This window comes from Desmodus rotundus, chromosome 4 (genome assembly GCF_022682495.2).
Source record: "Desmodus rotundus isolate HL8 chromosome 4, HLdesRot8A.1, whole genome shotgun sequence".
Classification (NCBI taxonomy): Eukaryota; Metazoa; Chordata; class Mammalia; order Chiroptera; family Phyllostomidae; genus Desmodus; species Desmodus rotundus.
In genome coordinates, this window is record NC_071390.1 from 25,313,927 (window position 1) to 25,341,783 (window position 27,857).

The 27,857-nt window shown below is 39.5% G+C and overlaps 1 protein-coding gene across 2 annotated transcripts in view; it reads left to right on the forward strand.

The window, feature by feature from the left end:
* The first annotated feature begins 3,465 nt into the window (after positions 1 to 3,465).
* TM9SF3 (transmembrane 9 superfamily member 3) overlaps positions 3,466 to 27,857 on the forward strand; it is a 57,695-nt gene continuing 33,303 nt past the window's right edge. Inside the window, exons 1-5 of one of the 2 annotated variants that reach the window (XM_045197474.3) lie at positions 3,996 to 4,366; positions 12,071 to 12,160; positions 13,051 to 13,246; positions 22,728 to 22,850; positions 26,669 to 26,829. In XM_045197474.3, coding sequence (XP_045053409.2) covers positions 4,160 to 4,366; positions 12,071 to 12,160; positions 13,051 to 13,246; positions 22,728 to 22,850; positions 26,669 to 26,829 — 777 coding nt within the window. In that variant the 5' untranslated portion in view covers positions 3,996 to 4,159. Of the gene's footprint in view, positions 3,749 to 3,995; positions 4,367 to 12,070; positions 12,161 to 13,050; positions 13,247 to 22,727; positions 22,851 to 26,668; positions 26,830 to 27,857 lie in introns of those variants that run through there. The other variant, XM_024563232.4, reaches the window with a different exon arrangement.

The following is a 27,857-nucleotide window of genomic DNA, read 5'->3' on the forward strand; positions in this document are numbered from 1 at the left end:
AGAAGCAGGGGAGGCAGCCTTATGGAGTCAGCACCTAATTGGCAAGGGATCTTATTATGTGGGAGGCAGCTGCTGTTCCTTGCCCTGTATAATTGTTAGAAAAGATCAGTTTTTAAAAATGTGTGAGAAACAGTGAACTGGGAACTGTACAAAGAAATTCATAGCTTTAGTTGCTCTTTAGTCTAAGAATCTGATGTTTTAAGTGGTTGCTTCCTAAAGAAAAGAGCTCAGACCAATGACAACGTTCTTTGGTGCCTACGACATTTCAGCTAGAGCAGAAAAGGTAGAGGTGAAAGGTGGTAATAGCAATAGAAGGACCGCTCACCCCAGAGGTAAGTAACCAGCAAGATGAACATAACAAAGTAAGAAGAAGGAATAGAATTTCCAAGAAAATGTAGTGGAGGATGGAAATCAGAAGCTATATTGTCATCTACAGACCAAGATTTTGATGATCATGTTTATCAAGAATGAGAAGAACAGACTAAAACTGTGGGTTTTTGGATCATTTGCTGGTAATAGGCTCTATTTCATAACTACCATAAAAAAGAGGCTGTACAGCTGGGGTGTGGGTTTCATTGGCATTTCCCCCCACCCTTTTTGGTATTAGGGAATGACCTTGTTAGATGAAGAAACTGGTGAAATAAGATATATCAATGTTTTTCACTCCTCAGTTTAAAGGAACAGCTCTGATTTTGTGCTCAGGTGCTCCTGAGTCCTGTTTTTTGAGCTATATGATCGTCAAATACCAAGGATCTTTGAAGCTACACTCCTTTTTCTCTAATCAATTATGTTATCTCCTTTTTCACACCTACCGTTATCAGACTTTTATCACTTAAATCCATTTATCATGATCATTTCCTGGTACCTACCAGAGTTCCAAGTATATAGTAGATACTTGGCATATAGTAGATGCTTATTAAATAGTCATTGAATTAATGGCCCTACATGCTCTTCCTACCTTTAAACTTTCCCATCTATTCCACCAAAACAGGGTTTCCTCTTCTCTTCTTGCCCATTGCTCTTTTCTCAGTGGAACGTTTGCACAGAAGGTCACATATTGTACAGTTCGGTTATTTATTTATTTATTTGGTATACTGTTATGCCTATTTTCTGTTGTATATGTAACGTTTCCTGGCTTTAAGTTAAATGAACATAGCTTTTCTTGTGTCCTCCCCGTCCCCAAGCAATTACCAATCCAGTGCTTCCCACACCTAACAAAGCTTACTGACTTGAATATGTGGGGCTGGTGATGGATTTTAAGCAAGAAACAACTCATCTATCTTAATCAACACTTACATCGCTTGTTCTCCAAATGCCCATCATCACTCGATTCAAAAGCAGTGATTATTCATTCACAGAGCATTTACTGAACTTCCACCACGAGCAAGTCACCACGTGAGGTGCTCAGGGGGATATACAAAGATGTATAAGAAGCCTCCTCTGATTTCTATAGCAATTACTGGTGTATGATTCATTCAGCATTTGATCATGTACTGCCTTGTAATATCTCTTAGACTAGCTAGAAAGCATTAAATACTTGTATGCTATTTGACTTTCACTTACTGTTTTCATTCATTCTCCAAATCGTTATGGAATGTTTATGATGTGACAAGCACTATCCCTGCAGCTGGGACAGATATAAACAAATGATGGTACATGCATGCCCTCAGAAAAGGTCAGGATGTAGTACAGAAGAGGAAATGGGACTAGATGGTAATTATAACATAACATGCCAAATGTTATTAGAATCCTGAAGAAGAGATTCCAAGCTCAACTTCCTGAGGATGTCATGGAAGGTTTCACGGAGAGGTGGTAATTCAGTTAGGCCTGGAAAGAGACCATCTAATGGCTGTCCATTTATTTGCATTCTAGGCAGAGGGAACATTGAGCGCAAAGGCACAGAGGTACAAAAGAATATGGTGTATTTGGAGAATATAGGATGGAGACCAGTGGGACATAAAGTTGCGGAGCTAAATCAGGATCTGCTTGTGCAGCTGCATGCTAACAGGACTGTCCTTTAGCAGGGATTTTTTTTCACATTGCATATGTAGCACATGCTCACTGTAAAAACCATCCAAATATTTATAAGCATATACAAAGTTGAGAGTTGAGTCAATTTTTCGGATTGTTTTCTATGGGTAGACTAAAATGGAGTTATGCTCTATTTTTTCAACTTTTTCCATTTAAAAGTATCAGGTATCATTCCATGCCATGACATACAGGGCTATTTCATTTTTTAAAACGGCTGTATGGATGATAATCCATTAGTAGTAAGATGGATTCTGGAAACTGACAGCTTGGGTTTTGTCTATGAGCATGCCACCTACCCACTCTGTGATTCAGTTATCATAGCTGTAAAACGAACATACTGATAGTACTATCCCCTGAGGTTTTTGTGAGGATTAAATGAGTCAATACACGTAAAGGGCTCAGAACAGTGCCTGGAAGATGACAATCTTAGTTGTGACTCTATGACACTCAAACAATATTCATGGGGCGTTTTAAGCAAGAGTGTTATCATCAGGTTTCTTTTTAGTAAATCACTCTGGCACATGTTGGAGAGAATAATCAGGGAGAGGGTGGCAGGGATCTTGCCGGAGACCGTTACAAATATATAGGAAGGTAGAGACTGGCTGTTCTTGGCAGAAAGAGAGGAGAACTAAACTCTTGAAATGTTTCTAAGAGACCTAGTGCTGGAACTGTTGACTGCTGATGCCTGAGAGGTACTGGCAATCCGTCTACAAGTTCCAGATTTTTGGCTTAGAGGATGATGTAGATGGAGGTGCCATATTAATGTATTTACTTGACAATTTTTTGAGTTCCTACTCTGAGACTGGCCCTGCTCTAGGCACAGGAAATACGGCAGAAGTCAGGACTGCTGCTTAGGGGAGGAGCTTAGATTCCAGGAGGTATTTATGTCTGTGGACAGGAGACCAGCACATAATAAACAAATAAAGGAACACGAATTTGAACAAGCTTGAGTACTAGCGGTCCAATTAGTTGGTTATTTTAAAACACTTATTCAACCCTGCACAAATTTAACAATCTCCCATAATGATTATACGATCTCGTGATTCGTTCACAGCGACAGATGCGTGGAAAGGGTTATTTGATCTGATCTCCCAAGCTCGAGAGGCGGCAGATCAGACCCCATTTCACAGCCTACGAAAATGAGGTCAGGAAAAGTTAAGCTTTCTGGCCAAGGTCACACAGCTCCGAGCTCCGCCGGGAGGCGGCGTCGGCCTTGAGGATCAGGCTAAGTCACCCACGCCGTGGTCGCGCCGTGTCTGTGCGCCAGCGCCTCCGGGACCACGGGCTGCCGGCAGAACTCGCCCGCGAAGCTGCGGAGCGTAGCCTGCCGAGCCCGACCCTCCGCGGCGTAGACTCGCGCGTCCCGGGCGGGGCGCCCGGCGGCGGTTGCGGGCCCGCGTCGCGAGGCACTTCCGGCGTGTGCCGGGGTGGCCGGATGACGTGGCTGAGTCAGAGGAAGAGGCCGAGGAGGCGCCGGGGGGCGGGGGAGGCTACGGAGCGGGCGGTGTCGGCGGCGGCGCCGAGGAGCCAGCGGCTGGGTCCGGGCTCCGTGCGTCTGTCCGCGCCCGGTGGATGCGAATCGGCTGCGGCGGCGGAGGAGGCGTTGGTGGGAGCGCGGAGGATGAGGCCGCTGCCGGGCGTTCCCGGCGTGGCGGCGGCCGCCGCGCTGTTGCTGCTACTGCTGCCTCGGGCCCGGGCGGACGAGCACGAGCACACGGTGAGGGGCGTTCCGGCCCGACGCGGCTGTCCCGGGCCCGCTCCCCGGCTCACGGCTCTGGCAAGCCCGGCGCGGCCTGGAGAGCCCGGCGGCCCTGTCGAGCCGCGCGGCCACGGGAGGCGCCTTCCGGTTGGGCCTGGCGGAGCAGGAACCCCGGGAACTGGGAGGAGGCATTTCCTTGCGCTCCTGGGACAGGACTGCGCGCCCCGAGTGCCTGGGCCTCTTTCCCTGAGGCGGACATAATGGCGCCCCACCCCTGGGTCTGGGGGCCCTCGGGGCCGGGGAAGTGTGGCCCGGGACGTGGCTCACTTCGCCGAGGGGGTGGGGGCTGTAGGCAAGCCTAGTTCGGGGTTAGTGGCCCGTGGGAAGGGAGCTGCGCTCTGGCTCCTGGGGGCTACGACGCAGCGGAAGATGGATGCGGCACGATTACCCGTCATACCCAACCAGGAAATATCCACCACTATACGGTCCGCACCGGCCTATATTCCTACTTTCCCCCTCCCCCAAACCGGAGGAAAACGCTGGCGTGGCGACAGCATTGGCGAGCCTGGGGTGAAGAGCGCTTTACAGGTGTACATGCTGTCAGCCTACCCGCACTCACTTCCGAGTCTTTTCTTGGTAACTTTCTCCCTACTCTTTCCAGCCAGCCCCCACGATGAAGCCCCATCCCAGCGGTCTTGATTAAGGGATCTTGAGTTTCCCAGCCGTGTCTGTTGGGAGCAGACCCTTTGCATTTATACTAAAGTTCATTGGCTGTTTAGTTGTCATAGATCTTAACAACTTTCAGGTGACTCACTTTGGGCTATAACTCGGAGGTTTTCAGGATGGTAGACGTGAGCAAGGCAGGAAAGTCATAAATGGACAGGTTGCTTGGCGAATAATTGTTTTTTATACCTTAACTCATTACTGGTATGATTATGCATGAACGTTGTGTATGAAATCTGAAAGATTTGGCAGAGTCTTCAGTCCTGATAAGCGAGGGGATGAAGCAATCTCCTTACTTATTCAATGCATCCTACTTTAGGTTTTCTTTACAATAACCAGATTTCGTTTCTCCACTCCCTGGGTTAGCTGGACTCTTATTTTAGCTAATAAAAGCTCTAAACTTTTGTCTACTTTACCTTGAATCACAGTCAGAAACTTTTTATCTCTATGTTTTTTTAAGAGACAAATCATATCAGTGACGTGGTTTTGTGCTATATTTGTGACTTTTTACCTTAAGATAACTTTGTTCATAGGTTCAACAGTTAAATGAAAAACGATTTCCTGTTGTTCTGACAGGTAACTTGTTTCGAAGTGTAAGAATTGTTCCTTTCCAATGGTCATTCCTTTAGTCATTGGTCCGGTTACTAATATTTTTCTAATTTTTTGAACACTTAAGGAAAGCTACCATGTAAAACTAAGAACTCTTAACTATAGTTCCATCATACAGGCTTATAAGCTTAAAAGTAGTAGTATGCTTTTTTTATCTTGTGTCTTATAATGAACTGCTGTAAATAGGGAAAACTGTTCAGTAAAATTTCAAAAATTGGAGGTATAAAAATGGCCTTAGATTATTTTGTAATTTACATAATTAAAATATAAATGCTAATTTTACTGAAATTTTATTGCCAGGAACATTTTTAATTTTTAATATAAAATACTTGATAAAAGACCCCCCCCAAAGATTTTGTTTATTTATTTTTAGAGAGAGGGGAAGGGAGGGAAAAAGAGGGGGAGAAACATCAATGTGTGCTTGCTTTTCCTGTGCTCCCAGCTGGGGACCTGGCCTGAAACCCAGACATGTGCCCTGACTGGGAATCAAACCCGTGACCCTTTGGCTCTCAGGCCGCACTCAGTCCACTGAGCCACACCGGTGAGGGCTGATGAAAGATTTTTGAGAGAATGTATGTATGAGGTAATTGCTAGACAAAACATTTGGAATACATTTCATTCATGTCTCCATTGGACTGCTCTCATTTGATTACCTGTTACTTATTATTTAAAAAAAGCAAAAACAGTCATAGGAAGAATGGCATTAAGATGTAAGTATAAAATTTAAGTGTCATTCATGTATATATATATATATTTTTTTTTTGTCTAACAGTCAAAATATTTTACTTCTTCCAAACTTCTTGAAAATAGTTTTTGGAAACGGGGTTGCTCATTCTTGCCGGGTCACAGTGCTGGGAAGGCTGTGGTCCGGTGAATTTTTTCCCGTCAGGAAGGCAGAAGTAGCCATTGAAGAAAGAATGATACCGAAGGAGGAGAAAAATTGCCAAGGGAAGGTTGCTGAGTAGGTGTTTAAAATTTCTTGTGGAATTGAATTATTAATAAAGAACAGTTTTCAAAAGTTTAAGTTTACCCTTCAGATTAACTTTCTGTTCAGTTTCCAGTTAGAATAATAACTAAAAGGGCTTTTGTAAGCAGTATGTGCTAGGCATTGTTCTAAGTACTTTATATATACTAACTCGTATTTTAAACATATATTAATAGCCTTAAACACACATTAATACACATTTTAAAAAGGGTGATAGTCCCTTTTTATTGACGAGGAAACCGATGCCAGAGAGGTTGTTACTTGCCCAAAGCCAGACAGGCAGTAGGGGTAGAGGGTTGGATTTGAACTCAGGCAATTTGAATTAATAGTCTTCTGCACTCTCAAAGGATGTGCTTCTACAGTCCTTTATGCTAAAAACAGGACAGTAAAACATTTGGTGTTAAATTGAGTACTTTTCTGTATTGATAGTATTTTTAAGTGCTTAAAGAAATGTTTGGATAATGTTAGATCCATATTTGGGTTAGCCTTGAAGAGGGATAGTGCCAACTTAATGGGCATGTCATTCGGGCGGTCATAAGATACATGCAAGCACATAAGGACTGCTTGGTTTAATGCTGTGCTGTCACTGTGTTGGAATTCGTGATAATATTTGAGCACAGAGTCCTGCCTTTTTGTTTGTATTGGCCTCTACAAATTACGAAGCTGGTCCTCAGAAGGAACACCTATTGTATTCAGTTCCACAAAGCCCCTCGTTTCTCTTGCTTTACCTACTGAATTAGGATTTGACTTATATGACCATTGAGATTTATGTGGTATTTTTATGTGCTTATTTATCCAAAGCCCTTTTAATAGTTTCATAAGAGTAATGAGAGGAAAATGTGCGTTGACTTCTAGAGTATGCATACATCTAGAATATATAAAGATGTGTTCCCTTCAGCTTTTGAAAGTTGAATCGTGAATTACAGGACATTTTTTGAAATAAAAATTAAAGAACACTTTGATGAAAAAGACAGGTTCTTAATACGTGATTGAAGGGTCATAAAAAGGGCTCTTTAGAATGAGGGAAAGCTATATAGGATGTGGTTTATGCTTATTTGGTTTTATGAAACTCGGGGCACTTGGAAACATGTAGTTAGATTATCACGTCTCCTAGGATTCCAGAGTACTCTATGAAAAATATTTCAAATCGAGAATCAGCATTTTAGTACTGGAAAGACTTGAGACCACTGCATCCAACACACTCATTTTCCTAATGGCATGGAGGCCCAGCACCTGGCTCAAGGGCACAGAAAGAACCTGAGCCTCCTGATCTCTGTTGTCCTTGCTTTTTCTACTGGTGTGTGTAATTTTTATAGTAATGCTATGTAAAAATGTCAGCACACACACAAAAAAAATCAAGGGCATAGAAATATTAAAGCATTTTATGATTTGTACTGTAGTCTTGAGTTTTTATGGGTTCTGTTTCTCATGACCATAAAGTTAATTTTTAAAATTTTTGTCTTACATATCGAGGTTCTGTGCTTGGCAAAAGAAATGGTATTTAATTAGTGCTTATTGAGTGACCCAAGTAATTAGGGAGCTACTAAGGACAAGAATATGCAATGTTGGAAGCATGGAATCCTGTTGCTTAAAGCACAGTGAACAAACCCAGACCGTTGTTCACTTAAGACGCGTAGCCTCGAAGATGCCTGTTGTGCTTTGGGGCCTTACCTAGCCTAAAATCCCATTTCTTTGTGGCCCATTCATTATACTCCTGGTAGGTGAGGTTGGAAGGACCTGATCTGTGTCTAGGATAGCCTGTCCTTAGCCTCTGCCATAAACGCTTACTATACTATTGAGTGTTTCCAGAAATGATTTGTTTGCTTTACTTTGGCAAATGGCAGCCTTTTGTTTTTGTCTCTTTTGGGAATATGACATCTCTTAAAACTTATGTTAAGATTTTATAAAGAGAATAAACTGTTTACTACAAGTGAATTTGTGAGTGCTCTAGTATAGATCTAATTTTAGGGAATGCCATAATTCGTTGTCCTATTTTCAGCTGTAGTCTATGAGAGACTAAAAGTTTATTTAGGTACAAAGCTGTTGGGGAGGGAGAGAGAGAGCAGTTGATCTCAAGGCTATCTAAAAATACCCCTCTGATTTATTTGTATTTGAATTCCGATGTATGTGTTTTAAACAAATAATTAAAAAGCGTTGAAATTATGATTTCAGGGACATTTTCAGAACTGGATTTTGCTTCCTCGGAAATCTATTTTAAAGCAAACACTCACCCCATGAAAATGATGGCGGATGGGTGCTTGTTCGGAGCCCTCAGTTCTCTGCCTGTCTACATTCTGACATCATCGTTCAGATTTTCCATAGGTACATCAGTAACATCTCTTAAAGTGTTCTTTTTGAGAAAAATTAATTCATGATCTCTTTCAAGTAGGGTAACCAATACCTCTCCTTTCCCAGCACATAAACAGTATCTAAATAAGGCCCAACATTGGTGACGCCTGGAGAACAGTCATTCCTTTGGAGATGAGAGCGCAAGTAGCTTCTTAGGAAGATTTTTTTTTCTTTAGGGCAGATTAAAGGCTCAGATAAAAAAGTTGTTCAGTATTTAGTGTGTCTTCAGTTGCTTTGTACACCTGTACGTTGTTCATATTCCCTTCATTTAGGTTTTGCTCTTCAGTTAATGAAGCTGACCGGGGGTTAGCAAAAGTATAGCCCTAAAGTTATAAACTGGGTACTAGTTATATGATCTTGGACAAATTACTTAACATCTCTGTTCTTTGGTTTATTTTCATCTGTAAAATGGGAAAAATAATAGGACCTATCTTAAAGTTTTGAGAGGATTACATGTTCATGTGAAACCCTTAGAACTATGTCTAGCACATGGTATGTGCTTATTAAGTGTTAATGAATGATAGTATTAGAAAATATGATGAGTATTATGAAAATATGATATATGCAAATTAGGGATTGGCTTGAGGTTTGGAGGATTGGAGAAAGGATTTGAGCAATTCTGAAGGATAAGTAGAAGTTGGCTAGGTGGAGAGAAGGGGAGAGCATTATAATAGATTTGGGGGAACAATATGAGAAAAAAGGTAGGTAGAGCAGGAAAGGAAGGAGAGACAGCATTAGAGACCCTTGTGGTTGGAGTGGACAGCTCAAAAGTGGGGTGTAACAATGAAACTCTTCTGAGGGATGAAAATGAATAGAACAGTGAGATGAAGAATGCAGGTGGTCTGAACTGGCCTCTCATGGCTACTCCCAGGGAGGCCTCCTGGAAGGAATTACAGATGTGCTTAGGGACCCCGTGATCCCATCGCTGTGCTTCCTTGACTTTTTTCCTCCCCTTCTTCTGGTTACACCCCTCAGGGTGGAGGGAAGAGTCCTACCTATGGCTTTCTTCCCATGGAATTGCAGGGCCCAGGGGCTTCCTCAGCAGTTCTGGGGGAAGGAAAGGTTTTTTCCTCCTTAAACATTTGTGTGAAGTCTTCTTTTTGGTATTTTCTCTTTTTTTTAGATTTTATTTATTTATTTTTAGAGAGGGAGAAAAACATTGACGTGAGAGAGAACACCTATTGGTTGCCTCCAGGGACCAAACCTGCAACCAGGCATGTTCCTTGATGGAATCAAACCGGGCATCTTTCGCCTTACGGAATGACGTCCAACCAACTGAGCCTCAGCAGTCAGGGTGGTATTTTCTGATTTCAGGATACTTTAAGATACATTTTTTCTCTTGAAAAAGAATTCTTGTTTTGACCTTTTCTTGAGAGAGATTATTCTTAGGGACAATCAAGAACTGCAAAGAAAAGTAAACATTTTAAGTTCATATCTGATCATGGTCTGCATAAGGAGTGTTGTAAAAGAAACACTTTTGCTTTAATATCTACCCTAACCTGTGTGTGTGTGTGTACATGTGTATTATATGTGTGAGAATGTGTGAATATATTACATATATGAGGAGGGACCCCCCCAAAAACCAGAAGTATCTTCTGGAGGGTGGACCCATTGTAGTACAGGCTTTCCCCACTAGGTGAGTGTTCTAGGAACCCAACTTTATCAGTGTACCAGCTGGCATTGTTGTGAGAGACTGCATTTGGCTTCAGTGAATTTTTTTTTTTTGAAGACTTTTAAAGAGTTTGCCCATTTCATGATGGGTGATTTATAAGCACTGAGGATTCAGCGGTTTTTGACCAAAAAATGGCATGACCACCCCCTCCCCCCGTGCCCCAGTCTCCCTAATTACCTGCTCTTGCACCCAAGCGACTTTTTTTTTGTTTTCCTGGATGAAAAATGTCCCCAAAGGGAAACATTTTCCTGATGTGGAAGAGGTGAAACAAAAAACGGCAGAAACACTTTACATCGAAGTCTATGAGTTCAAAAACTGTTGTGAGCAGTGGAAAAAACATCTTCATTAGGTGTGTTGCATGAAATGGAGAGTGCTTTGAGGTTGACTGAAGTTTAAACATGTAAGAACAAATACACAGTTTTTTATAAACTCCTGTTTTATTAGGGCCCGCTGTTTTATATATGCTGCATGCATATTTTCAATAACTATTTCCAGTCCTCTTCCTAGATGGAACCCTAGATGACAAAGTGGGATGTATGCTCCTACAGTTTGCATCATGTCATCACAGCTCTCCTCTCTGAACAGGTTTTATGAATGTTTAAAATGAGTGATCTCAGAGTGTAAACGCACACTGCAACCCTTAAATTATTTCAGTCCTGTGTTTCAGTTTGAATAACATAATTAGACACCCTGCTTTAGCAATCATTTCTTTACTCAAATATTTGTCTTTTTAAAGAACATGACTATTAGGATTTATATGGAAAATGTTTTGTGCTGATTCTTATGAGTTACATTTAAACCTTTCTGCAGACTCTCAGCAGGGTTAATGAATGGCAAGGTCCTCATTAATAGGTGTTCCTCGTTCAGCATTCCAATCTTAAGTGGGTGTATTTTGTCGCCTCCCCTTTGTTATTTCTCTGTAAGGTACTGTTGCAGCCATTGCACATGTCGGTCAGTGGACACTCTTCAAACTTCCTTCACTGAGTTGTTAAGGAACTTCACATTTCAGCATTTTTCCATCACATTTATTAAATACTTTTTGTATAGACATTGTATTGTGGAGAGAGCGTCCTGCCTACTGAACAGGTTTCAGTTCTAATACCAACTGAGCGGGTTGATAGTGATTGGTTTAGAGCCCTGTTGTGAGAATTTTGACACTGTATCCATGCAGTGCCTGTGCCTATGTTTAGCAGAAAGGATTACCTTCATTGATTGGTGCTGTGTGACCATAAGCATCGATGGAAGAGTGGTGGCATACATGTATTTGTCAGCTGAATGGGGATTCCTTTCTTCATACATGAAGACAATCAGCTGTTTTTCTGAATTCACTTGAAACAGTTGATGATTTTCCGTACTGTTCTTCCTGACCCTTCTCTGTCACAGAAGAGTTAATCATTCCTTTATTATTGCTACATCAGCCCTTTATTATCTTAATTATAGCAGTTATTTTTTCATTGTTAATCATTTACTTGATTATATCCTTATTTAATTCATCTTAGGACAGTAGGGACAGTATATCCTTAACACCTAACACGGTGTTGGTACATGTCTTGTGTAGCCAAAAAGTGAGATGGTTCGTTATTTCCTTGATGATGTGGATGATGTCTTATATGAGCAATGAGACATTTATTATTTTTGAAGATGAGGGATTAGATTTAAGTTCTAGGATGATGATGCTGTAAATTAAAAGGAAGAGGCAAATGATTTGGACTTAAGAGTAGACAGGTCAGTGTTTTTTGGAAAGCAGAGGGACTTGGTGTTTGAGCTCCATGTCCGAGAGATTGGTGGTACCATTAGAAAAACAAAGGTGGGTAGATTTGGGTGGGGTGAGTTCAGTTTTGGAGATGTTGGGTTTTGATTGAAAGTTTGTTTATTAGTTTCAGATGGAGGATCAGAGCTAAGGATTTGGTAGTTGGACTAGTTGGAGAACTTCCTCTGTTACATGCTTCATAGCACCTTACCTGATTATAATGGCTTGTTCAATGTCCATCTTTCCCTTTAGGCTCTAAGCTCCAATAGGGCAGGGAACTTGCTTGTTCAAAGCTGTATCAATTACAAACACAGTTACTGTTTGACCGATGGTGGGTACTTGGTGAGTAATTGTTCAGTGATTTAATTTGTGCGCTATTAGCTGACTTAAATTATATCCTATGTTGTCTTTATATTGCTAATTAGGGTTACTAGTTTTTCAAGTACTTGGTTAATTGCTTTTCATAGAATCATTGGACATTTAAACGGGAGATCCTAAAAATCTTTGGCAAATCCCCCAGTTGAACCTGGGAAAGGCGAGGTCATCTACCCAGAGTTACTAGACCACGCTTCATCACTCACTGATGGGTAGAGCCATAGTTATTTAATCAAAGAAATATAAATATCATACAAAGTCTTCCAGGCTGATAAAGAGGAAGATAGAGTGATGGTTTGAATGGACTGGTGATTTCATAGTATGGTTCTCTCTTTCTCTTGTTTAGTCATTTCTCTCCCATCCAGTACTTTGACCAGTGGCACAGAAAAGATTAGAAAGGAGATGAAACTTTATTTGCTGGTAACAGTTTTTGGAGTTTCTAATGATTAACATGAGGTTTGGATAAGCTGTTGATTTTGTTTCCTCTTTCCTTGTCAGTGTTAGCATGGTGAATCATGTTGGTCATAGGTTTACCATTATTTGAAAGTATAAGTAATAATTATAAACATATTTGTATGCGTTAGTGGACTCTGTTTAAACAATACCACCTGCAAAACAAAGTTTGGAAAAGGTGGATCTGCCTGAGACCACAATCAAAGGATATAATTTTAAAATTCACCAAGTTTCACTTTTAAGGTATGGTCATTAATCATCAGATTAAAATAAACTTCCAGTATTTTATTTTAAAGCTTCCTAAACAGAGACAGTACATTTTTGTTTAGAACAAATAAAAAATATTCCCTTAATTTGAATTACATTTTAAAGAATTTTTTCTTCCTTGCTTTTTTTTGTTTCAGTATCAAGATAAAGAGGAAGTTGTTCTATGGATGAATACTGTTGGGCCCTACCATAATCGCCAAGAGACGTATAAATACTTTTCACTTCCATTTTGTGTGGGGTCAAAAAAAAGCATCAGTCATTACCACGAAACTCTGGGAGAAGCACTTCAAGGAGTGGAATTGGAATTTAGTGGGCTGGATATTAAATTCAAAGGTAAGTAAACCTTGGTGGTCCTTCTAATGCAAGTTAGATAGCAGACCAGGGTTCTCAACTTTTGGAACTGTTGACATTGGGGCTGGATCGTTCTTTTTGTGGGGGCTGCCCTGTACGTTGTGGAATGTCACCAGAGTCCCTGGCTGCTGGTACCCACGAGATGCCAGTAGCACTCTCCAGGTGTGACAACCAGAAAGTCTTCGTGTGTTGCTCATCGCCCTTCATTGAGTACTATTGCTCTAGTTCTAAGAAATGTTTTAATCTATAACTTAAGTGTATTGCATTTAGAAAAGTATGTTAGTAACTAACAGATTTATTTTGAATATTTATAAAATAATAAAATAAGTAATTGTTAATAAAATTATATTTTCCTAGAATATTTCTGCCTCAAAAGTGTTTTCTAGTAAACCCTCTCTAGTGATGGGACATAGGTGGTTGGGGATGGCCTTCACAGATTCATAATGGAGTAATTTCTGGAGGTATGGGGATGTAACGGGGTGTACGGATACGTAAATATTTGTGTAAATCCTCAGTTTCAAACTTGTACCATTGGCTTAAAATGTATTGAAAAGTGTTGTATAAATTTACTCTCAATACTTACAGGATAGTGTGCTTTTTAAAAACTTACTAATTTGAGAGAGAGAGGGAGAGGGAAACATAGATTCGTTGTTGCCCTTATTTATGCATTCATTGGTTGCTTCTTGTGTGTGCCTTGACCGAGGATTAAACTCTAAACTTTGGCATAGCAGAATGATGCTCTAACCAACTGAGCTACCTGGCCGGGGCCTAGGATAGTGTGGTTTTAAATAAGTCAAAGGTACATAGAAATTGAAAAAGATCCTCCTTATTTACTATGCAGGTATTTATTTTGTCAGGTTCTTTGAGTGTGTTTATACTTTTTATTTTTCTCCATGAAGTCTGTCAGAGAATATATGTTCAGCACAGACATTTTTAATCCAGTGGGCAGAAGCTTGAATAATTGAATTTTCGCAGGATATTTGATCAGGTGTCTTGATTTTTGGATAGAGCATAGATCTTGTAATCAGGAGCTCTGAATTTTAATCCTGTTTCTTTTACTGTATTAATCTCAGTAAAGTTGTACTCCAATTTTGACTTTATTGCCTAATTTGTAAAATGAATAGTAACTGACTTCTAGTATTTTTAGCACTTTTAGAAGGATGGTAGGAAGTGAGATATATTTTAAGGAAATTATTTGAAGATAATGTTTAACTTTGATAAATTTTATTTTTGTTTTTAGAATACTTACTGTTATTGTTGAAAACAGGTATACATATTTGCATTCCCCCATTGTATTCCTTGGGGCTTAATTATAAAATTAAGTTGTAAATTGAAACCACAGTCACCTATCCTGAAACTTCATGAATTACAGCATCCCCTGAGGCTTGTGTTTTAATTTAATCAGTAACTTAAATATCTGATCACAAATAAGGAGAAAACAGACTAGAATGTGTGATCTTTGAGAAACTCAATTCTGCATTTATTCACATACTTTCTCCTTTTCCATTTTGGCACATATTTATAGTTTATTAAAGAGGAACCAGAGAGAGAATAGGCAAAAACCCCAAGTCCTACTTTGCTATGATGGACAAATTTCATCACTTTTTGATATCCTTACCCTTATTTACTAAAGAAGAGTACTCATTCAACTGTCTTAACCTTTCTTTCATTAGTTCCTTGAGACTGAGATGGAAAGATTATTTAGAAAGATGGGACCTGTTTTCATGGGCTGTCAAAGTGGGATTTATTTTCCTTTCAGACTAAGCACCTTTAGATTAAAAGAACAAGAATTGGCCAGGCGTTGTTGCCTGAGAGTTGGCGGTTCCTTGGAGTCTTGTCAACTGTGCCTCCAGCATGGATGTGCAGTGAGGGAGCTGCTCAGTTAAGTGGTCCAGCTGAAGTAGTAAATGTTGATTAGATTTCTCTTTCTACTGTAGCCCCTTGCTTGCCTCATTCAAAGATAAAGTTGATCCTTCTTTGAAAAATGTTTTATAAAATTTCCTGATTATTTAAGGCTGAACCTTAGGGATTATGTCATCCGATTTCCTCTTAGGGAGGCCCAGAGATGAAATGATTTGTCCAGGGTGTATCACAGCATACTAATAAAGTCATGGAAACATGAACTTTCCCTGTATGAACTGTAGAAATATTTACATTATTGTTAATCCTTTATCCCTCAAGTATTTGATTTTTAAAGGTTCTTAAAGTATTTTCAAGTAAGAAAAAATTTTGGAAATATTGAGAAACTAGAAAAAACTCTCTCTATACACATATGTAGCATCTATACACATTTCAGGGTGCACCCACACATATATACCCACAGTTTCTTTAACCTAGTAGATTTTGTCAGGCTAAGTGGATTGGCATTATTTCATAAAATTACAGTCACTAAATAGACTATTTTAGGGACTTAATGATAGTTTTAAATGTAATGTAGGATGCCTCCCACTTGAAATTTTATGCACAACTTTGTTTTTTTCTTCCTAATAGTCTTATATACTGTCATTAGACAAAATGTTAAATTCGGAACCTTTAGAGATAATTAAAAAGAGAAGGGTAGACTTAAATTGGTGTCTTTGAACCAGGCCTGAATTCATGACCCTGTTTTTCGAGGGCACCTGTTGGAACCTTGCCGTTGTGGAGTGGAAAGAACATGTGCTTTGGAGCCAGAGAGGCGTGGTGCCTCTAAGCTCTGCCTCTGCCTTGTGTAGTCCTGAGCAAAGCATTCAACTCTTTGGTGTCATTTTCCCCATCTGTGACATGAGGGAAATAGAACCACTTGATAGAACCATCAGATTTACACGAGGTAATGTATGTAGAACATTTATGAAAGTTCCTGGCACATAGTTTACATTAAAAAAATGGTAATTGATATGAATACTAACAGCGCGTACTGTGGGTCTGTAGTTCCAGTTTGATATTCTATAAGCAATTATGTTAAATTAGTTCGTTGGCTGTAGGATTTGATGTATCCCTGAGCTGCTGCAGCAGCTCTCTGGGTGCTTCAGTTAGTTCTGCTAGGGCGGGGCAGTGGCATTTGGGATCACTGTTGCGTCCTTAGCTGTTAAGGCATGGTAAGCCCCCAATAAATTGTCTAGCGCCTAGGCAGTTTGTGCCTACTTCCTTTTTTTATGATAAGTGGTTCATTATGATTATTAGTTTTCTGAAATACCAGTTTGTACAAAGGCAGATCACTACCCACTTCCCTTCTCCCTCATTTGAGAATTCTTGCTGTATAATAAATTATGACTTCCAGAGGATTCCTTCCTTCCATTTTTTTTTATTGCCCTTCCCTTGAATTTTCTGTGAATAACCCAACTTAACAGAAGGATGACATTATTTTACAAGTATTTCTTCTGTTTCTCTAGAGTGGAATGGCTAAGTTGAGAGGACTGCAGATACAGAGAAATGCCAAGGGCTCCTTAGAGTCTTATATGTTTCTAGTTCAGTGATTCTCAATCTTGACTGTTTTCATTCTCAAAATAAGTGTATGAGGTATTTTATCCCTATTTTTTAGATGAGTAAGTTGAGGCCCAGAGGTGAAGTAAGGTATCCAAGGATTCTCAGAAGGGGAAAGTGGCAGACTGAGGATTTGAACCCAGGCAGCTCAACATTGGAGTTTGAGCTTTTAACCACAGTGTGGTATTTCCCTCCAGCTCTTTGCCTGGGTGGAAAGGCCTAGTTGCTGAAGGGTGGGGAAAGGACTTGGGAGGGTGGCAGGTCCTTTTATTCAGCCTGAAGATTTTTACTTTAGGTAATCCCCCCACCCTGTTTTCAGTCCCTAGATTCTTTCCCTGATTCTGGAGCCACTCTGGTATCAAAAGATTTTTCCTCTAGAAAGTGCCTCTGGTCTACTGCAGGCAGATCATTTACCTGTGTGATGGCAGAGAAGGGGACCCGGGCATCCAATCCTGCCATAAACATACTTTCATACAATTCCCCCATGTGTTCATTCCTACATCTGTCCTCTACCTTTTGACATCTGTGGTGCCTCCAAGTCCTGAATGTCTCTTGTGTTCTGTGACAGTTGCCTCCCTTCTGTATGGTTTCCTCTGCTTTGTCATTTGCCATCCTCTGTTTGTTTTCCATTTTTCAAAAATTTGTTGAACTCTTTTCTCACTCTCTTCTTTTTATTCCTTTATTGACATTTTAATAGAGCTTCAGGATGGAAAAGACATTTGTGGTTAATCTTCCTTGTTTAATTGGAAGTCTGGGAACTTAAAGCAATATTTTGTCCTGTCGGTTTCAACCAAAGTGTTTTAGCCACACCATATAATTTGAATATTATATTGAATCTTGAGTCTAGGTATTTTTTGGTGTTAGCAGTTCCTTAAACTTTGTGCTAACTGCAAATTTATGTAGCATGGCTTTGTATAAGTTCATATTTAAACCATGGAAAACATGATTCTGTTCCAGACTGAGGTCAGTCTTTTTTGTTTGTGTTCAAAGGAATGTATGTGTATATATGTTTTCTTAGTTTAACAATGATGTAGGGATCAGTGTACAAAATTTAGAAATTACTGAGAAATACAAAGAAGAAAATAAAAGTCACCTGGATATAATTACCATTAACATTTCTTTCATCCATCTTTCTTTATATTCATCACATTATTTAAAATCTTTAAAAATTGGGTTTACGTTTTTTATATATATAGTTTCTGACAAATTTGTTTAGCACTTATGTAGTGTTTATTATATGATTATATATTGATCTAAGCATTGTACTAACTCACTTAAGTTCTATATAAATTAGTTTCTACTCTTTTCTCAACATCTTATGCGCTTGTCCTCATATTGTTAATTACTCTTTTTTTAAGATTTTATTTATTTTATTTTTGAAGAGGCGGGAGGGTGAAAGAGAGGGAGAGAAACATCAGTGTGTGGTTGCCTCTTGTGCGCTCCTGACTGGTCTTCAACCCAGGCATGTCCCCTGACTGCGAAGCGAACCTGCGACCCTTTGGTTTGCAGGCTGGCACTCAATCTGCTAAGCCACACCAGCCAGGGCTAATTACTGTTTTAAAAATGTGTTTATGTAGTATTCTATAACTTGGGTATTGTAATTTCCCTCATTTTCTAATTATAAGATATTCTGATTTATTTATGTCCTTCCTTGCTTTTCTTGTTTTTTTCTTTTTTGCTATTAGAAATAACAATCCTTTTGGCTGTCCTAGCACATAAGTATTTTAATGCGTCTCGAATCTTTTGCTGGATGAATTCTTAGGTGTGGAATTAGTGAGTCATAGGGTACCAGGAGTGTCCAACCTTTTGGTGTCTCTGGGCCACACACTAACTATATTGTAACATGTAATCACAAACAATATCTTATAATGTTTTAAGTAAATTTACAATTTTGTGTTGGTCCGCATTCATAGCCATCCTGGGCCACATGCGGCCCACGGGCCATGGGTTGGACAGCCCCGGAAGGCAGTTCTTGATACATGTTGCCGAATAGCCAGTTAGAAAAAATTGTACAGCCAGTCAGGTTGGTCAGTTACCTAATTAATAGTCTATATATGGTTGGTCAATTAACTGTGAATATGCCAGTTTTTCTAGTCCCTCCCCGCCTTTTTATTTTAAATCCTCACTTGGGGATATGTTACTAATTATTTTAGCGGGGGAGAGAGACAGACAGACACAGAGACAGACAGAAACATCCATGTGAGAGAGAAACATCTATCAGTTGCTTTCAGTACATGCCCCAACCAGGGATTGAACCCGCAAACTTAGGTATGTGCCCTGACCAGGAATCGAACTCATAACCTTCTTGGTGTACAGGACTATGCTCCAACCAACTGAGCCCCTGGCCAAGGCCCCTCCTCCCTTAAAAAAAAATCCATTTAGCAGTTTTTGAGTGCTTACTGCATTTCAGCACCATGGAAGAAGGCTCTGGGTAGATAAAGTTGAATCAGAAGCTCTGGCTTCAGGGGTCCATGGGCCCTCTGAAATTGTACACATAGTTTTGTGTGAATTTTGGGGTGGGAGGAAGGGAGATAGTGCTTTCATTGGATTCTTAAAGAAATGTGTGCCCTAAGAAACTTAACACTGAATACATTGGTACTTTTAATTCTTAGTACTGCTGTGGGAGAGAGATATAGACGTTATCTCTGTTTTGAGGTTAAAATGACTTGTTTTTAATCACATAACTAGTAAATTTCTCTAAAATGACTTCTGCAGAAACTTTGCTAAATTTGAGGTAGAGTATTTGTGACTTTCCAATTTAGTAATGACATCGAGAGGAGCAAGCAAAGTAAGGCATGATGTGTTCTTAGAGAACTCATAAATAATCATCACATTCTTTTCTCAATGTTTTCACTGTCTATTCAACTGTTAGTCTGGAGTGTTGCTGGGAATTGGTGGTAGACTTACTGGTATGTGGCTTCCATAATCTACCCTTCCTCTCTGTTTGAAAAATCAGTAGTAACATTTTCCACTTTATAACTTTGGTTTTGTTATTTTCCGCATAAAAAGTATTTACTTTGGTAAAATCTTAATTGCATCTCTTCGAAGCTCATAGGTGTGTATCTCATCTGAGAAAGGTATAGCCTGTTACAATGTTAAAGCACTGATTTGTGGTGATAGGTGTTTCAGATTGTTTTCGGTTATGTAGAATGCTGGATAATGATTTGGCACATGGTGCGCTACCTTCCTTATCTGTAAGTGACTCCCCCCTGAGGGAAGTGCTGTCGCCCTCGAGCAGCCAGCCTCTTCAATTATTTCTGGTGTTTGTATTTGCCTACATGCCTGCAAGAGGAATTTCATTAAAACATGACTGACCAAGGCCCTTTGTACAGCCTGGCCTCATGATAGGTTTTCCTTTCACCACATTTCTAGGTTTTACATCAGTGAGAGAGACTCTTCGAGACGTCTTTGTCAGTCCTGTTGCGATAACTCTGCTCATTTTCTCCTTATACACACAGACGCCATTCACACACAGTTGCATGTGATGTGCATACTTTAATATACTTAGTGATTTCCTTTGCCAAATATATAGAAAGTCATGCTCTTAAAATTTGTTAAATTTTTTGTTTTAGTATCTGCTTTGTGAAGGGTACTGAAACAGGCGTGGCTGGGGGTAAAAAGGATATGATCAGCTGTAAACATAGCTCTCACTACCTGGTGATGGTTTTGAGGAGCAGAGATGCTGGAAGAGGTGCTAAGTGCTGCAGGCCTAGTTGCTGTGGGGAGGTGTGGAGAAAGAGCCATGGGACTTCAGAGAAGGGGGCAGGCTGTGGGGTTGGGGAGGTATGAGGGATGGGGAGTCTGGGATTACTCTGGAGGGTAGAGTAGGGGGAATGGGAAAGGTCTTAAGATTGGACATTTGTGGTGGAGTTTACAGCATAAGCAAAAAAGTGGAGAGGCCAAGAGAGCACAAGGTGTGTGAGCACTTGAGGCAGTTGAGTTTGGCTACAGTGTATGGGGAGAGGGGATGATAGAAATTTGGGAAAAGAGAGAGTTGAACTTAAATTCACACTGTGAGGGAGGAATCTTTTAAAGGCTTTATAGGTAAATGTCATATTGTGGATCTCAGAACTTCACATGTGAAACTGCATATTGTCATTGTTAATGACAATTATCAGCGAATGTCTGGTTGTAACTGCAAGGAATTCGGTGGCTTTGCAGAGAGGTGGCTATGAAGTTTCCCGCGGCCACTGTGGGCATTTGTTACTGCTCAAACTTGGACCTTCCTTTGGTTTGCACTCTCCCCACTGCAGTCATTGTCGTCTGCTGCCCTTCGCACCTTTTCACAGTCCACGGAGATCCCCTTTGGGGTCCTCCGGCTGCCAGTTTTCCTAGCTCCTGCTGTAGGAACCCTCTGGAGCAGTCTGTGTCCTCACCCTCCCTTCCTTCTCTGCTTGCCCTCAGTTTTTGCTGTTATGAAAATCCTAAATTCCTTGCTGCCTAAGAGGGCCGGGGTAGGAAGAAAATCCGTGGGACCCATTCTTGTTGGAGACAAAGCAGTTTTCTTGCCCCACTTTGAGAATGAGAGTATCTTCATGTTTGTCTTTCGTGGGACTTCAGTGTTTCCTGCTGTCTTCTGTATTGCGGTCTTGGCGTGCCCCTCTGGGCTGCGCTGTAATAAGGCGGAGCTATCCTCTTGAGGATCTGGGACATGTTGCTGGTGTCTGGAGTTACAATGCAGATTGCTATTTCTTTTAGAAATATTGTTATAGATGGCTATTAATCATGGTTCAGCTGCACATTATGTTTAAGAAGTTTTAGTCAACATTTAAGAAATTTAACTGTCACCCTAGCTGGTGTGGCTCAGTGGATTGAGCACCAGCCTGTGAACTGAAAGGTCACTGGTTCAACTCTCTGTCAGGGCACATGCCTGGGTTGCAGGCCAGGTCCCCAGTTGGGGTGTGTGAGAGGCGGCTGATTGATTGGTGTTTCTCTTGCACATCGGTTCTTTCCTCCCTCTCTTTCTCCCTCCTTTCCCTTGTCTCTGAAAAGATATTAGAGAGAGAGAGAGAGAGAGAGAGAGAGAGAGAGAGAGAGAGAGAAGGAAATTTAGCAGAGTTTCTTATGGAAATTGCATTTCAAGTTCTGAGTAACCAATATTATAGTACAGGAAAACTTAACAACAAACAACTGCTTTTTCGTTGTTGTTAATATTTATTTTTTTCCTAATTGCTTAAGTAATATACAAAACCAGTTCAGTCCTTTTGATATCCAGGGTATTTGAGGTTTTTTCAGGTTTTGTTTTGTTTAGAAACTAACAATCATAAGAACATTTTTGAAAGGTTTATGTTTGAGACCATATGAGCAGTATCATGGTAGTATTTTTTAAAGCACTGGGGAGTGGAAGTGACTCATCTCTAGGGAACTTTCGGGTAATTTATAAACAGTGCTGCCTGCTACATAGAGGTTTGCCTTTTAATCTTGCTAATTATGAAGAATCACTGGGATTCCTCATAGAATTTGTGGCTTCCAGTGACTTTCATTTCCAAGAATGTTCAAATGAATATTTATGTCAGAGTTCTTATAGCTAGAAATCATTAGCGCTCTATAAGATCATGTTCTTAGGTTGTTGTATATGTAAATGAAAATTTCCCTGTGTGTTTAAGCTTTTAAATTTTTGTTCTTTAAACCAACTTATTCATTTTAAAGTTGCTTTGTAAATGTTATATAATTTTCTCTATGTAAGGAATGATTTCACTTAGTAAGATAATCTTTGAAAATAAAAATGACTAAAAGTATTTTATTGTAAAAAGTCTTTTTTAAAAATATTTTATTGATAATGCTATTACAGTTGTCCCAATTTCCCCCCTTTGCCCCTCCTGACAGTCTTAAACATACACACCTAAAAGAAAGAACTGTGTACTGAACGTCCACTGTTTATCACCATATTCAACTACCATACACAGAAATGTTAGCTTCGGAAATGTTGACTTTTTTTCTTACTATTTTTCCTGTAACTATTTTGTAAACCAGTGTGTTAATTTGCAATTTTTATTTTATGCAGATGATGTGATGCCAGCCACTTACTGTGAAGTTGACTTAGATAAAGAAAAGAGAGATGCTTTCGTGTACGCTATCAAAAACCACTACTGGTACCAGATGTACATAGATGACTTACCAATATGGGGTAAGTGTTGTACGTTGTATTTCAAGGTGGGGAATATTTGCATAATAAGCAGGATTTATGTAATGACTCTACATAAAGGTGACTCTAAAGGTGATCTTACACTGAATCAGTAAATGTATTTTCATTACTTTCCATAGAATGACTTTAATACCAGTTTTATGGTCCCTTGTTACTTGAAAGGTTTTTGACGTAGCCAAACCTTACATGAAACTCCCTCAAAATAGAACTTTTATGTAGTATAAATTTTTATATTTGAGGGATTAAAAGGTGCTTTGAACAATCTGAAGTATTCCCCCTGCCCCCATTTTTCTCACATCTTATTTTGACTTGTATTATCAAATGCAATCAAAGGAACAAAATAGGACTTTGAAGTTTTATTCTGGTTTTCTCTCATGTGAAACTGTGGTTGGTGGGTTTTTGATATGGTAGGTTTTAAATGACTTGTTTTGCTACTTTCTGTGTTATTTTACAGAACCCTGTATGTTTAAAATATTTTCTGTTCTTTATGTTTAACTTTTTATGTTTAGTTTGTTTATCCCTTTTAATGGAGAAGAGCTATGGCATAGTTAATACAGCCTTATTCATAATCCAAACATTATTTGTGTTAGACTGAAGTTATTCAAAGTGCAAGGCACAGCCAGCTATCATACCCAGCATATTCGATCACATTTTTCTTAGTGGTTTCTATACTAGCCCTTTTTTTTTTTTTGGTTGGGGGGGAGGGTTGGGCACCTGTTCTTATGTAAAATTAACACTCTGATTCTTAAAATTGTTAGCAGACTACTATATTCATAAGCAGCAAACTAAAAGACTGAACTCATGAGATCAGAGTTCAGTGCGCTGCGAAGATGAAATTTACAAGAAAGTTCATCTCAAGATATAATTGTATGCATTGTTGTTACTGTGTTTTATGTTAAGTAGGTATAAATAGTAAGCATTTCATATAAATGACTATAATTAGTACTACATTAACAGACATTTCTGTGATCAGCTCTGAGGGTAGCAGGAACATATGCTCAACATTTGCTGGTGATTTCTGAGGAGAACCCATCAGTCTGGGTTTCTGTTTTGGGGGGATTTTTATTGTTGTTTTTGATGAGAGAACAGTCTCTTCTGGTGTTTTCAATTGCTTATGGGTTTCTTGTCTGGGACCTTAGGTTTCTTTCAGTCATTTCTGTGGGTCTCCTTAAATGTGGCAATTGTCCTTTCTTGTCTTACATCTTTTTTAGCTCTGGGATTACAGGGTTTGCAGTGCTTAAGGGAAGGTTCTTGTGGGTGTTCTAGAATGTCTGAACCATAGGAATCCTTGTCAGAAAAAATCTTTGGTTTTTCTTGGGGTAAGGTTTGAGAATCTCTTATTTTACTTTATATTTTTATCATTTTTTAAAGTGTGCTTTTAATTTTTTTTAAGATTTATTTATTTGAGAGAGAAACATTGATTTGTTGTTCCACTCACTAATGCACTCATTGGTTGCTTCCTGTTTGTGCCCTGACTGGGGATCAAACCCACAACCTTGGCATAGCAGGATGATGCTCTGACCCACTGAGCTACCTGGCCAGGGCTTGAGAGCCCCTTTGAGAATAGCTTCTTACTTGCTGTAATTGTCTCTCCACCCCCAGAATTTTCAGGGTAGGTAGCTAAATAAACCTTGATGAAATTAATTTATAGAAGGATTCTTTCATTATCTTTACAACCCCAAACAAAACAATTTTCCTTAAACTTATACCAATTAGAGAGAACAAGTTTAGTTAATAAACAATCCTTAATAAGAAATAATCTTTTTTTCTCCTGTAATACTTAAACAAAATGCATTGATCATAGAGCGAAGGCCTTAAGGATGAACTTTTAGAGCATAAGGCTTTTGGGACACATACAGGTGTGGGTAGGAAACGTGGTATAAATAGTTGACAGTATATGAGCATAAGAGATAGGTCCTCAGCTACCACTTATTGCCCTCACACTGCTTGGGTCTTCCCCTTCCATCATGGCAGGTCATGATCAAAATGACTATTTTAAGCTTTGCCTCAGTACCATTTGTCTTCAACACTTTTTTCATTGAGGTATAATTGACTTACAGTGTTATATTCATTTCCGGTGTACAATGCAGTGATTCAATATTTACATACATTATGCAGTGATCACCGTAATAAGTCCAGTTAGCTTCTGTCACCATGCAGAGTTATTACAGTATTATTGACTGGATCTCTATGCTATGTATTTCCCATGACTTACTATTTTATAACTGGGCGAAGTTTGTACTCCTTAATTTCCTGCCCCTATTTTGCCCACGTTCCCACCCCTTGTCCCTCTGGCAACTGCCAGTTTGTTCTGTGAATCTGTGAGTCTGTTTCTGTGTTATTTGTTCATTTATCTTGTTTTTTAGATTCCACATATAAGTAAAATCTTCTCAGTCTGACTTATTTCACTTAGCATAATACTCTCCAGGTCCATTTATATTATTGCAAATGGTAAGATTTCATTCTTTTATATGGCTGAGTAGTATACCATTGTAGATTTCCACCACTTCTTTATCCAGTCATTCATCAGTGGACACTTCAGATGTGTCCATGTCTTGGCCATTGTAAATAATGCTGCGATGAACACAGGAGGGCATGTCTTTCAATTAGTGTTTTTGTTTTCTTTGAATAAATACCAGAAGTGGAATTGCTAGGTTTTGTGGTAGTTCTATTTTTAATTTTTTGAGGAAACTTCGTGCTGTTTTTTATAGTGGCTGCACCAGTTCACATTCCCTCCAACAGTGTATGAGGATTCCTTTTTGTCTAAGTCCTCATCAACACTTACTATTTCCTATCTTTTTGATAGTGGTCATTCTGACAGGTGTGAGGTGGTATCTCGTGGTTTTGGTTTGCGTTTCTCTGATGCTTAGTGATGTTGAGCATCTTTTCATGTGTCTGTTGGTTATCTGTGTGTCTTTGGAAAAATGTCTGTTCAGGTCCGCTGCCCGTTTTTTAATTGGATTGTTTGGGTTTTGAGATATCTGGTTGTATGGGTTCTTCATATACTTTGGGTAGTAACCCCTTACTGGATAAATCATTTGTACATACATATCTTCTCCAGGTCAGCAGGTCGCCTTTTCGTTTTATTGATGGTTTTCTTTGCTCTTCATAAGCTTTTTAATTTTGTATATTCCCGTTTATTTTTGCTTTTGTTGCCCTTGTCTGAGGAGACATATCCAAAAAGATATTGCTAACAGTGATGTCAAAAAAGCTTACCGTCTATGTTTTCTTCTAGGATTTTTATGGTTTCAGGTCTCCTTTCATTTTATGAGTTCCTAGGGATAGACCCAGAACTTCAGGTGTAGAGGAGGAGGCGTTTTAGGTTTTGGTACTCACGCACACATGTGCAGCTTACTAGGAATGGTAAATCGTAGGTAATTAGAGAAAGTACCGGAGTGGGCCTCTGGAGACCTTAGTTTGAATTTTAGTTTACCACCGCTGAATCGATGGATAGCCTTGCCAGATGGTCAGATAGCACTTGCCTGAAATTTTGAATTATTAGGGAGTATACACAGATAAGGTGATAAATACTACAGTGAAGGTGATACTAATGATAAAGCATAAACTTTGAGGATGAGATTATGTCATCACTTTTTTTTTTAACCATGGTGTGACCATGATTTATGTTTGCCAAGTAGTTAACAAAGAGTAGAAGCCCAGCCTGCACTTCTGCTGTTTTCTGACCATGCAGAGTAATGATAAGTTTACTTCTTTATAAAAACACTTCATGACGTTTTGGTTCTAATGTATTTTAAACATTAAATGAAATTACCTTGTATAAAGTGTTATTTCTTTTGTAGGTATTGTTGGTGAAGCAGATGAAAATGGAGAAGATTACTATCTTTGGACCTACAAAAAACTTGAAATAGGGTTTAATGGAAATCGAATTGTTGATGTTAATCTAACTAGTGAAGGAAAGGTGAAATTGGTTCCCAATACTAAAATCCAGATGTCATATTCAGTAAGTATTAAAATAACTGTGTACTGGGAGAAGTGTTTGTGACCTAATATCAAAAATTAATTGTGTTTTATAGCTTTAGTAAATGAAAATAGTTTGAAATGGGATGACAAGTAATATTATTAAAACTGTATTTCCTCAATGTATGTAAGTAAGCTTCTTAAAAGCAGGGAGAAGATTGGCTTCAGGTCCGTAGTGTTAGATACAAGTCATGCATTTGCAGGACCTTCCATTCGCTACCATGTACCACTGTAACTAGTTAACATGGTTACTTTTTTTTTTTTTTAAGGAACTACCCCAGTGAGTTTCTTTATTAAAATATTTAAAAGCCTCTTAAAATTTAACACAGAAACTGTCTCTACCTCTTGTCTTGGAATGACTCCTGAATTCACAGTCACTTCTTGATGAAAGGAGCTTTTGTTACATCGGTAAACGTGAACATTTCGACTAGTTTTAAGAATGGGGCTCTGAGACCAGGAGTGGTTGGTTGTCAGGCAAGAAATGCCAAAAAACTAGGTTGTGTTCTGCATAAGACAGAATGACAGAGCCACTAGACCAGGGGTGTCAAACTCATTTTCACCGGGGGCTGCATCAGCCTCGTGGTTGCCTCCAAAGGGCCAAATGTGATTTCAACTCCTTAACAGTTAAGGAGTAGTTACATTTATATTGTCCTAAAATTATTTCAGCCCTTTGAAGGCAACCTCGAGGCTGATTGCGGCCCCCAGTGAAAATGAGTTTGACACGCCTGCACTAGACAAAGATGCCTCATACTTCCTACCCAAGCAGCTGGGCCTCATACTTACTCCCATTGGGTGTCACTGTTTGCTGTCACTGACACCATCTCCCGGGCATCAACCTGATGTGCCAGCGTGATCTCTCTGTGGGACACAGGAGACCGTGCTTGTTCTGATACCACTCTTGATAAGTTTTATGATATGGGCATTAGTTTTCAGTCCCGCCTACACATTAGAATCACTTGGGGAGCTTTTAAAAACTATCAGTGCCTAGTGGGCTCCAGCCCCGTAGCTTCT